The sequence below is a fragment of the Poeciliopsis prolifica genome, unplaced genomic scaffold (genome assembly GCF_027474105.1).
Source record: "Poeciliopsis prolifica strain line A6 unplaced genomic scaffold, Auburn_PproV2 SCAFFOLD005, whole genome shotgun sequence".
Classification (NCBI taxonomy): domain Eukaryota; kingdom Metazoa; phylum Chordata; class Actinopteri; order Cyprinodontiformes; family Poeciliidae; genus Poeciliopsis; species Poeciliopsis prolifica.
In genome coordinates, this window is record NW_026562380.1 from 1,690,180 (window position 1) to 1,702,500 (window position 12,321).

At 36.7% G+C, this 12,321-nt stretch overlaps 2 protein-coding genes across 2 annotated transcripts in view; one reads left to right on the forward strand and one right to left on the reverse strand.

Annotated features, from left to right (window-relative positions):
- Positions 1-19: 19 nt before the first annotated feature.
- Positions 20-8,150, reverse strand: LOC129359722 (alpha-internexin-like). The gene is made up of 5 exons (XM_055029558.1): positions 7,857-8,150; positions 4,874-5,104; positions 3,014-3,541; positions 1,760-1,884; positions 20-1,090 (listed from the first exon to the last, which is right to left on the reverse strand). Exons 1-5 carry the CDS (start codon positions 8,148-8,150, stop codon positions 898-900), a joined length of 1,371 nt encoding a protein of 456 aa, XP_054885533.1. The 3' UTR covers positions 20-897.
- Positions 8,151-12,272: 4,122 nt separating this feature from the next.
- sertad2b (SERTA domain containing 2b) overlaps positions 12,273-12,321 on the forward strand; it is a 43,948-nt gene continuing 43,899 nt past the window's right edge. Inside the window, exon 1 of the mRNA XM_055029568.1 lies at positions 12,273-12,321. This exon is cut by the window's right edge and continues 40 nt beyond it. The gene's annotated coding sequence lies outside the window, so the exon portion shown is untranslated.

Here is a 12,321-nt window from a genome sequence, read left to right on the forward strand (position 1 = left end):
ATAGCAGAGGGGAATATTTAATTTAAGGTAGACTTTGAATTATGGTCTGAGTTTCTTAAATTAGTTTAAAGTGAATTAAAAACTGACGTTTTTGTAAGGACTGGTATTCAACTTCAGGTTTAAAATGCAGTTTTATGTTTGTCCACCAGATGTTTCAAAGCTGCAGCAAAATTACTTTGTTTTTGCAAGCTTCTGAAAAGCTTAGTTTTGGTCAATTGTGTTTGTTTTTGTCTCTAGAAAAGTCTCTAAACATAATGGAGGTTTAAAATCAGTTTAAACTATTCTGCCCAACATTGCCAGAAAAATATATGGAGTCAAAACTATTCAGATTGTTCCAGGAACAACTGTCTGAGGTAGGCAATCTACGATTTAGAAATTAGTTAAGCAATCAGCAACAGGTGGCACAAGGCAGACCTTTGGATTGAGATGTATTTAATACGTTCCATCAACAAACAGGAATCAGAAGGAAAACAAATAATTACCCAACTTTGCAGGTTTGGTGAAGTTTGGCTTCTTTTATTTTTTGATTTTGTTTAGTCAAGAATCCTAAAAAAAAAGTGTGTGTGTATATATAATATGCATTCACATTAGATACTTAGTTACTTTCTTATTTAAAGGGTATTATATCACTTCAGGTAGAATTTATGGGTTTAAAACAGGAAAATACCTTAATATTGATCCCAAAATGCTAATTATTCCAAGATGAATGGTCAATTATCCAACCAGAACTATAAAAAAGAACTACAAAAATGGCGATGTCAAGACTAAACCACCTAAGAAACATTTGATCAATTCAAACTTGTGCACCCAGGTTTTGTTTTAAAGTTGCACAATAGTTTAACCCTATGTCACAGCTTTGATGCTCATGATTGGGTGTAATTTCTCCCCTGCTTGTGTTCAGTTGTTGGAGTTGATGTCTGCCTCTTCTTTGTCCTCGCTGATGTCCTTGAAGCTTTCCTTCATGGCTCCTCCTTTCTCCCTCTGGCTGCTTTTGTACGATTCGGTGGAGCTTCGGGCTTGGTAGCTGTAGCTAGCGGTGCCAAATAACATCCCAGAGTTGAAGTGGGTCTCTTCTCCCTCCAATAGTTTTCTAACAGAAGCAAAACAAAAACAAATGTAGAGAGAAACATATGTTAAAACTTAACATTTTAGTTTGTAAAACTAATTGCTTAATTTGACTCCTTGTAGTCAATTTCTCCATTTTGACTGGAGAAAATGCCTGTATTATCACTTCTCCTCCACTTGTTACCACCTCAGCATATTTTCAAAAAATAAAAATCAGAAAAATGTGGTTCCCGTCTATCTAAATAATCACCGAAACGTCACAGAACGTCTAAACCAGGCTTGATTTTCACCATTTATCTAATCTGCTGGTGGTGTAGCTAATTTTTCCACTTAGAAAACATTTAGAAGATGAATTTAAAGCTCTGATTTTACCTATCTGTAAACTTTCAGTTGAATAAACTCCAACATATGTAGAGAGGTTTTGGTTTTTGGTCATTTACTGTATATTCATGCTCTTAAGAGATAATCATAAATACAATATCTAGTGGTTTTGTAGAACATGTGAATTATAATGTCAGATTTAAGTTGGTGCTTGAGGGTTGTTGTCTTTGAAGATACTTTGAATTGAAGTTAGTGCATTACCTTCTGCTAAGTACTATGTGGTTCTTTAGTGGAACTAATGTCTATGATTAGCAGCTTAGTGTTAGCGCAATTAACTTTTTAGAGATCTCCAGCATTTTCTTTAGATTAGCACCTGTAGGCGGCGATCTCGATATCCAGAGCCATCTTGACATTGAGCAGGTCTTGGTACTCCCTCAGGTGCTGAGCCATCTCAGTCTTCAGGTTCCTCAGCTCACTGTCCAGGTGGCTAATGGTGTCCTGTCCCAAAGGAGAAAGTAGTTCAATCTTCTTCACATCAGTTCAATTCTGTATCATTCTATACATAGTTACCACAAGTCTGTTACAAAGTTCATTATGTATAGTGTCTGAAAGTCTCTACAGCTGTTGAAGCTTTGTGATGCTTTTAAAGAAGTCTCCTAGAGTTCATAGAGGATTTCCTTTTTGTCTTCGAGGCTTAACCTTTCACCCCTGTAAGAAGCTAGCGAAAACCAGATGGCTTTTCCATATATAGCAGGTTGGAGATTAATCCAATAGACACGAAGAGTCACTTCAGTCATCTCAGTCTCACACGCCTAGAAAACCCAAGGATCGCGTCTTAGCCCAACGTTGAACCATAATCAGACGTTTACTGCCAGGACGTTCTCTTTTCTCATTGTACTGCAGAAACAGTCGAGAAAACTTGATTGTTTATGAACTGATTTTCTTTGATATTTTAAAAGTACATATTTGATTGAACAGGTTGGTTGTCACAACATTATGCAAACTACGAACCGCCGCCCTCGCCATAAATATTTTTCTTGTGGGTTTTTCCAGGATGATGAAAATGATCTTGTGACAAAGCTAATGTTGATAATGGTTTTGTCAACATTGGCCTCAAACTTTTCAATCGGTTTTCAGCTCATAACACGACTAAGCAGTGCTTCTAGCCTTATCACTGTTTAAGACAGTTTACCTGCTAGTCAAAGATAATATAAATTTCTTAAAGTAGGACGGGTTGTTCAATTGCTTCTGTAAAATAAGTTATTTTACAAACATATAATACAGTTTTGGTTAAACTGTCTATGGATGGATGGACCAACCAATGGATGAATGGATGGAACAAACCAATGGATGGATGAATGAATGGATGCCTGGGTGGAAGAACCGATGGATGGACGGACGGACGGACGGATGGACGGATGGATGGATTTTTCTGTCAGTTATTTAAACATTAAGGGATAGTAAACTTGTAAAATTGAGGCCCAAGAATTCTGGGAAGTTGAGTTTTGAAAGGTTCTAAAGTTTCACCTTAAAACATGAAGGGATTCTGTTGAGTAACAATAAAGAACTTATACAAACTAAATCCCAAACGTTGTGCTGACGTAGGGCGAGAACCTGAACTACTCGCCTGCATGGCTGTGACCTCAGCATTGTGCGTGTCCTCCATCTCGCCCATCTGCCTCTCCAGAGACTCGTTGGCGCCCCTCAGGGTCTCTATCTCCACCGTCTTGGACTGCAGCTGCCTCCTGAACTCGTTGATCTCTTCCCTGCTGGCCCTCATTGCCTCGTTGCTCCGGGTCGCCTGCTCACTCAGGCTCGCAAACTTGCTCTTGTACCACTCCTCAGCCGACTGCAGGTTTTTGGAGGCAATGGACTCGTACTGGCTGCGGATCTCCTTCAGAGCTGAGGTGAGGTCTGGTTTGGCGAGATCCATCTCCACGGAGACCTGCTGCGCCTCCATCATGTTGCTCAGCTCCTCGATTTCCTCTTCATGCACTTTCTTCAGGAAGGAGATTTCATCCGACAGTGACTCGACGCGCCGCTCCAGGTCCAGGCGGACCGCCGTCGCGTCATCAACATCCTTCCTGTAGGACCGAAGGGTTTGCTCGGCTTCCTCCCGCGCCCTCGCCTCTTCATCGAACTTCACACTCAGCTTCTGAAAATGGAAACACATGGAGAGTTTTGGTCCTGGGTTGAATTTACATTAACCTGAAGATTAACTTCATCTAGTGTCTGCAACCTTTACAAACCAAAGACAGGGGCGCTCCCAGAAAATTTCCATAGTGGGGGCCAAACCAGTCCAGAAAAAAGTTTAGGAAGCACAACAAATATATATATATATATATATATATATATATATACAACCACCGCGGGTGGTTCTTATCCTCTGAGCTCGGGTCCTACCAGAGGCCTGGGAGCTTGAGGGTTCTGCGCAGTATCTTGGCTGTGCCAAGGACTGCACATTTCTGGACTGAGATGTCTGATGTTGTTCCTGGGATCTGTTGTAGCCACTGCTCCAGTTTGGGGGTTACTGCCCCGAGGGCCCCGATGACCACAGGCACCACTGTGGTCTTCACCTTCCAGGCCCTCTCCAGTTCTTCCCTGAGGCCCTGGTATTTCTCCAGTTTCTCGTGCTCCTTTTTCCTGATGTTGCAATCACTTGGTATTGCTACATCTACCACAATATATATATATATATATATATATATATATATATATATATATATATATATATATATATATATATATATATATATATATAATCATGTATTTTCTAGATTTCAAAAATATGTGATTAATTTTTTTAGACATATATGTATATATATATATATATATATATATATATATATATATATATATATATATATGACCTGCGCAGCAGGTCTTTTGAAATCTAGAAAATACATAAAATTTCCAGGTTTAAGGAAAAAAACAAACAATGGACTACTTGGGTTTCTATGAAACATTATCAACTTTTGCAAATATTTTTTGTAATTTATAATTTATAATCTCTCTTTTTTTTTTTTAGAAAGAAATTGAGAAAAAAGTTTAAGGGGCAATATTATGCGTTTGACAACAGTACAGCAAATTTAATCAGATTAATTACGTTATATGTGCTTTAACTTTGAAAGGTAGAGAAATATGTAAAGTATCGGTAAGTACTGGTTATCGGCAGTAACTGCAATATTGATATCGGATATCGATATTGGCCCAAATGTTCATTTCAATTAAATTTGATAGGGAATATATACTATCAAATTTGTGGTCTAGGAAATTTGTGGTTATTTTTTTAAGAATTGCAATTTTATTTCTTTGGAATTTTAAAACTTAGAAAAACATAAAACATTTACATAAAAGAGGATTGACTAATTTTTTTTGTAAGCGATTTTAATGTTTGATTTAAACAAACAAAAAAAAAAACTGTAAAACTGTTTGTTTTGCAGTTTTTTAGAGCAGAAGTGCCGAAGAGTCCCTGATCTGGTGTCACCTGCAGCTCGTCCTCCATGTTATTCCTGTCGATCAGGATTCGGTTCTTGTCCCGGTTCAGCTCGTCCAGTTGGGAGCGCAGGTCTCTCATCTCCTGCTGGTAGAGAAGCTCGACGCGGGAAGGCTCGCTGTGTTTCTGCCGGAGGCTCACCAGCTCCGTCTCCAGGACTTTGTTCTGCTGCTCCAGATACCGGACTTTATCGATGAACATGGCGAAGCGGTCATTCAGACCCTGAACGGTGACACAAAGGCTTGTTCACAATCAAATTAACACTTTTTATGAGAGAAAAACTACAGAATATTCAAACAAGTGATTCTGTTAAGATTTGGGTGATTTTAATTACGAGTTACGCAGCTGCTTAGGGTTTCCACTCCACCAGGGGGCCCCCAAGAGCACCAAGGTTACAAGAAAAAAAATTGGATTTTTTTTTTTCTTTTTTGACATTTCTTTATCCTAAAAATATTGCTGCCACTAATGGGAAAATATATGACAGATATGGACAGATTATTATTGTCTGACAATTTTTTTTTTGTTCAATTTCTTCTTTTGCTGTTTTTTTTAAATGCATTTTGGTTTTTACATGTATAAGCATTTTGAGTTGCCTTTGGCTTTGAGAGCAAAATTCTGTTGCAAGGCTCCAATAATAATAAAAACAAAAATAAAAAATATCAAACTTGTTTACTCTAAATTCAGTGTTTATCAACATATATTTCTTTCAAATACTTAAAATAATACCGTACACTTTAACACCATGCTGCATTTCACAATAAAAATATATATTTTGTTCATTTGCTACTGCTGTGAGGTTAAAATCAGTAGTCATAATGACCCTGGTATAACGAAAGCTAATTATAAATAATGCTAATGATAGCATGAAGTATTTAATGTTGACTTCATTGTATGGGGGTCCCGTATGAGAAGCTGCCCAGGGCCCAAAAAAAGGTTTGGGTCGGCCCTGCCCGCAGAGACGGAACTGATGGGAGACAAAGGACATTACGGGAACCAATTAACTCGCTTTGCCAGGAAGCAGAATAAGATGGGATTACTGAGCCTAATGTATTATCTCTGGGCACATCCTTGACGCTGTAAGATAAACTTTTGGACAGATTGGCTTCATGGTGCATGAGTTTCAAAGGTACAAATCTGTTTTAGCTTCTCTGTCTGCCAGTCAGAAATAGAAACATTTTTTTTTCTTCCTCATGTAATGATTTATCAATTTTATCAGAGAATTTTGTTTGTCATCTAGCTAAGAAATGCACTTTTAATGTCCCACTAGGGTTCAATAACTTGATTCTTTTAAAATTATAACTATTAATGGAGATACTGTATAAAAAATTAACTACTTAAGCTTCTTTCATACAATGTTAAAAAAATAAATTAGAAAACTAATATTTTATTGCTTAAAATGCAATAGCATAGCATGCGATGGAGCTAAATTAGTCTCAAAAAGAGTTCCCCGTGCATGCAAGATTTGTAAGATAACATCCACAAGCGTACAAAAAAATGTGTAAGTGTACAAAATAATTCACAAATGTGTACAACACACTGCATGAATACATATCGCAACATTCACATGTGTGTAAACTGTCAGTCAAATTTCCACGTTTCAAACTGCACAAGTAGTAATATTGTATAGAAATCGAGAAACCTGTGCACGAATAGCCAGCTGTGGATGGATCTGTCAACTTTGACATACGCATCTTGTTGCTGGTGGTGTGAATATTTTTGAGACTAATTTAGCTCCATACATTCCGTTAGAATATGCTTGATCATTTGTAGAAAAGGATGCATTTGCAGATAAAATAATACTTTTCACAGAATTTGTCAGGTGTAGATATAACTATCCCATTTGAGAAGTTCTGGATAGAGGAAATTTGCAAGCAATTTTTATCTTAAATGCAAAATTGATGTATTTTTTGATCAATTTTTGCAAAATTTCTGCTCAGTGTTGTTTTTTCAACAAATTTCCTTTTTTAGTCTCTATACTCCAGTTAATTATTTTAATAATTGGTTAATAATGATTAATCCACTAAATATTTTCAGCCCTTGTCCACCAGAGCATTTCCAACAGTGTGGACTTTGACTAAGCCATTGCTGATTGTTTTATTTTCCAGCCATTCTGTTGTAGATTTTCTGCAGTGTTTGTTGATATACAGAAGAACTGAAGTTTGACTCAATGACATGAAACATCCAGGAATTGTGGCTTCAAAACAATACCACATTGATTATTACTATAAAAGCGAATATATGGAAGACCAAAAGTACCATATTACAAAATATTTTTTTTGTAAATATGAAAATAAGTACATTAATGGTTTATAAAATTTACTGTATTCAATACATGTTGAAAGTAAATATAATTTTTTCAGTATTCTTTCTTTATTTCATAGATTTGTGTTTGAATCAAAAACCAAAAGTGCCTCAATTTAATACGTAAATATATAAATACTTGCAATATAACTAAATGTTAGCGTTTTTTGGAAACACACCAAAAAATGTCTAATTAAATATATTTAATTAGTTATTTATATGATTGAGTAACTATAATAATTTCAAAGTTAAATTAGGAAACGAGCAGTTATTGCAATATTTAGTGATGTCACAGTGGTAATATTCACGACCAATCTTGAAAGAATTTAATACAGAAATTAGTTGGTAAAAAAATAATATAGCCTTTAACAGTACAATTTTCAAATAATCATTTGTAGTAAATTTTGTGAATGATCTATTTAATGTATTTGTTTCCATAGTTACAAATATTTTTTGTGAATTACTTCCTGATCAACAGTAATTTGGCACTTTTGATCCTCCATATTAAAGAAGTTTATGGCATTTTAGGAAGATTTTCCAGTATCAGTGATGAAAAATCTTGTTTTTTCTTTTCCATAAATTAGGTAATTAAGGTCTGAGCCTTAAATTCATAATATCTACTAAACTTCAGCAGATTTAATTTCCAACATTGGCTCATTTTAGTCCCACAAACCTGCAGCTGCTCCTTCTCGTTGGTTCTGATCACTTTGAATTCATTGTTGACCACAGAGGTTTGACTCAAATCGAAAGAACCGGTCGGAACCAGAGAGAACGGGGCGGAGGACCGACCGTGGCGTCTGTACATCCCCACGGAGGATGCGCCGTGGCGCGGCGCGGCCGTGGCTCTGGGCCCCGTGGAGGGCCGAGGGGCCGCGCTGCCCATGCGGGACGCAGAGGTCGGGAAGCGGGGAGAATCTCCGAAGATCTTGCGGTAGGACGACACGGTGTGGCGGTCCCCGAAGCTCATCTTGGTCTGACTCAGAGGCAAAACTGTCGAACTTAAGGAGCTTTAATGGGTTTAGAGCGCAGCGGGTGGAGCCAAGCCCAGAACGCACCCAGGAGCTTGGACATATGTTCACTTTGACATCTTTTTATTTCCTTACGCGTAACTTTTATCAAAAATATACATTTGCATTCATAAGTTTTTACTTTTACTTGAGTACAATATCTGGATTCTTTACCCACTGAATGTTTTAACACGTTTTAACCAAAGACACACCTGCAGTTTTTGTTAAAGTTTTTTTTATTGAAAGAAACTGATTTGGAAACTTTTTGTTTTTGCCTGATTTTGTTTCTTTATATTACATAAATAGAAACGTGTGTCATTTTTGAGTTTAAAATACCAACAATTCCACTTAACTTCATAATTTGGTCCATTTGATGATATTTTTTTCTTTTTAATATTAAATGATCATTTGATGCATTTCTTGGGTGTCTTTTACTTGAGTGAAAATATGCTGAAGTGTAACTACTCTTATTTGAGTACAATATGAAAACCATCTCTATGTTCTGATGGGACATAAGACAGATAATTTGAGAGCTATGGGCTTTTATAGCCCCCTAAAGAAATGCACCGCTTCCGACTGAAACCAACCAATCAGAGCCAGTAGGCAGGTCTTAGCGCTCTCAATCATCCATATGTACTTGCTAAATATGCTAATGTAGGAGAAACAACTTACCATTACCGGAAAACCGTTTATCCACCATACTGACTAACTTAGGCATTCAGAACATGCTATGCTAGCTGCTGAGAGTGCCGCATACAGGATGATTGACAGCGCTAAAACCCGCCTCCTGACTCTGATTGGTTGTTTCTAGTTAGAACTGGAAGAAAGCTATTTTTTTTCTCAGCTTATCTGTTTTATATTAGGACATAGTGACTATTTCGGGAAATATGTAGAAATGTACACTTTTTAGTAAAAGATACTGCAGAATTTATATTTTGACGTTCATAACTCCTATATGATGTCTTCCTTATTATCTCTAACTGATTTTATTAAATTGATGGACATTAGCATCTGTATTGGCTGATGTTAAATATCAGCATCGGTCCGATTCTGCAGGCTGAAATCTACAAATTAAAGTTAAGTTTTGAATTTATCAGATATTTTGCTTGCGGTTTTAGGTGTAGTTTCAGTCTTTCGCCACACGAGGGAGCAGCAGGACAAAACGGGAAAATGTGAGCCTCTCGCAATCTCTCCGCAGCACAAGTACGATTTCAACAAAAAGTCACAGACTCACGTTTACTGGCGTTTTCAGAAACCTGGCTTTCGGACAGAGACACGGAAATGACTATTGATGGATATTTTTTTTATTTATTAATCTTTGATACTTTGTCTTTTATTTTTTATACTTGCTGCAACATCATTTGCCGAAATTTAGGATTCGAATAAAAACCGTAACAACTGGGTTAGATGGTGAACACACGCGGAACAATAACAACAACAACAAAAAAACTTGGATGGGTTAAATCACCGAGTTTTTAAACCTTTAAGAGAAAATAAGTGAATACGGAAAACAGTTGTTGTTTGGAGGAACTTCTGTTGCAGTTCCCGTGCCCAACACTAGAGGGCAGAGCAATCCAGAACACGTCCGTTCCAGCAGCCTCCAATACACATAAAAAAACATATAATTTAATGTAATAATTTGCATTTCTCAACCTTTATGTTCAGGTATAATCTAAAAAGATGAAATATTAGTTCTAAATTTTGCGAGCTAACTAAATTGTCATTTTAATCACAGTTTAGTTGTAATTAAACACCAAGTAACTGATCATAAAATCAGTCATTTCATATTTAAAAATTACATAATCAAATAGACCAAATATAAAGTTATGCGGAAATTCTGATAATTTAAAGACAGAAATGAACATATTTAATATAAATATCATAATTACAAAACGAAGAAATCAGAAAGAAATTAATATTTATCCAATTCAGTTCGATTCAGTAGAAAATCAAATATAAATCAGGACTCGAATGTAAACTAAAAACTATAATCAAGCTTTTTCTTCATTCAGTGAAGTTACTCATCAGTAGCAACACTTCAAAATAAAATTACACAAGTAAAACTAAAAAGTAGTAGTAAAAATACAAATAAAATTACTTTTCCCCCAAAAAAACTTACTTTAGAAAGTGTAACTAGTCACTACCAATAACTGGTCATCATACTTCTTGTACTCTGTATTTAATTTAATGATCTGTCCATAAAGGATTTCCCCAGATTTAACAGTTTTTCTTTCAGATTTTACCTGAATTTACAAATATACAAATTTAGCTGCTACTTCTTTTTTTTACATCTATATTATTAACGATTTATTTATTTCGTTTCTCGTGTTTTAAAATAAATCATGTTTACTACGTATTTTCTCAGAGTTCGTCTCTTTCTTTATTCGGCATGGCTTCCGGACAGCGCCCCCCGCGGCTCTCCCCCCACGCTCCCACGCACAGAGGAAGAGGAACCGTGCGGTAGGCTGCGTGACTGCTCACCACTGTGCGCGCTTCCGCGCAGCCGCTATTGGCTGCCCCCGTGTTGTGTGGGCGGGACACGAAACTCTGAGTCAGCTGTGACTCACCGCACAACACGTCTGTCACCGTTGAGACCAGCTGATGCGTTCAGGGACAGTAGGAATAATTACATACCTTGAACTGGGCACGGTGCCGGAGTCACCACAGGTTCTATTTATAACAACTTCAGCAAAAGTGTTTGCATGTTTTGTTGGGGAGAATAAGGCAGGTATTTAAATGCATGAATTGATTTTATCACTAAAATATAAACTGCAATGGTTTTTTTCTTTGAAAGAGATCTAAAATGCATCTGTCTGAAACCTTTATCAGATATTTTTGGTTCATTAATCAAAATTTAATATTTTTTTTAAAATGCCAACTGATTTCGGCATATTTTGTAGCTTTGCATGAACATTTTACCTCTTGCATCTATAAAATTTAAAATGATTGACTAATAAAATGTTTCTTTGATTTAATCCCCAATAGTGAAACTTTATTAACTCTCAGTTCTTCCATTATTCTGAGAAAATGTTACTACAAGTGAAATCTTACAGAATTTGACCACGTTAGGAGGAAGGTAGTTTGGTCACATTTGTCCAAAATGAGGCTTTCTAACCGATAACGCTAAATAAAACGGACGGTAAGCGCTGCATATCGACCTGAACTCAACTCTCCTATGATGAAGCACGGTGGTGGCAGTGTCATGTTGTAGGGGAGTCTTTTCTACAGCAGGACAAGATGAGATTAAAAATAGAATTCTGAGAAAAATTCTGAATTCTCAAGTTAAAGTCCGCATTTTCAATTTTGAGATCAAATAACTGATTAATTTCAGAATTCTGAAAAAGAGTCAAAATTCTGAGATTAACATCTGGATTTCCAGATTAAAGTCAGAAGTTTGTGGTGAAAGTTTTCTGAGATTGAAGTCCCAATTTTTAGATTAAAGTCAGATGAGGCAAAAACATCAGACTTCTGAGACAAATGTCTCAGAAGTCTGATGTTTCAGATGAAAGTCTGAATTTTGAGATTAAACTCGGAATCTTTAGATGCAAATCAGAATTCTAAGAAAACAAAAGTCAGAATTCTGAGATTAAATTCCCAAATTTTAGATTGAAGTCAGAATCATGAGAGAAATGTCAGAATTCTAAGATTAAAGTCATAATTCTAAGGAAACGTCAGAATCCTGAGATGAATGTCCAAATTTTTCGATGAAAGTCTGATTTTTTAGATTATAATCACGATTCAAGTCACTACTTGTTCAGCGATTTGACTTTGTTTAATTTTTTTAACTTCTCTTTCCACCTCTGGCCATAAATAACATAAAAATTATCAAATGAATATCAGATATTTACTACGTGATATTATCTAACACAATACTCTGTTTGGGCCTTCGAACCGGCTCTGTGCCAAATAATCTAAAAATAGCTTTCCGAGTCGCTGACAGTGCAGGGAGCTCCCATTTCCTCCTCGTTTGCGCCGTGCCTGAACGCACCGCCAGCCTGGCTGATGTTACTTCGCCTTGGCTGGGTTTCCACAGCGGACTTTGGGTCTTCAGGTGCGGCAGCCAGCAGACCTCGCGGCGCCGGACGGAGTGGATTTCCTCCCCGAACCCGTTTGAGTTCTCCACCTCTGTGT

Coding starts and splice junctions, on each gene's coding strand:
- LOC129359722 (XM_055029558.1), bottom strand. CDS start 8,150: ATGAGCTTCGGGGACCGCCACACCGTGTCGTCCTACCGCAAGATCTTC. Junction 1,885..3,013: donor CTGAGGTCACAGCCATGCAG/GCGAGTAGTTCA, acceptor CCTTTGGGACAG/GACACCATTAGCCACCTGGA. Junction 1,091..1,759: donor ATCGAGATCGCCGCCTACAG/GTGCTAATCTAA, acceptor TGCTTCTGTTAG/AAAACTATTGGAGGGAGAAG.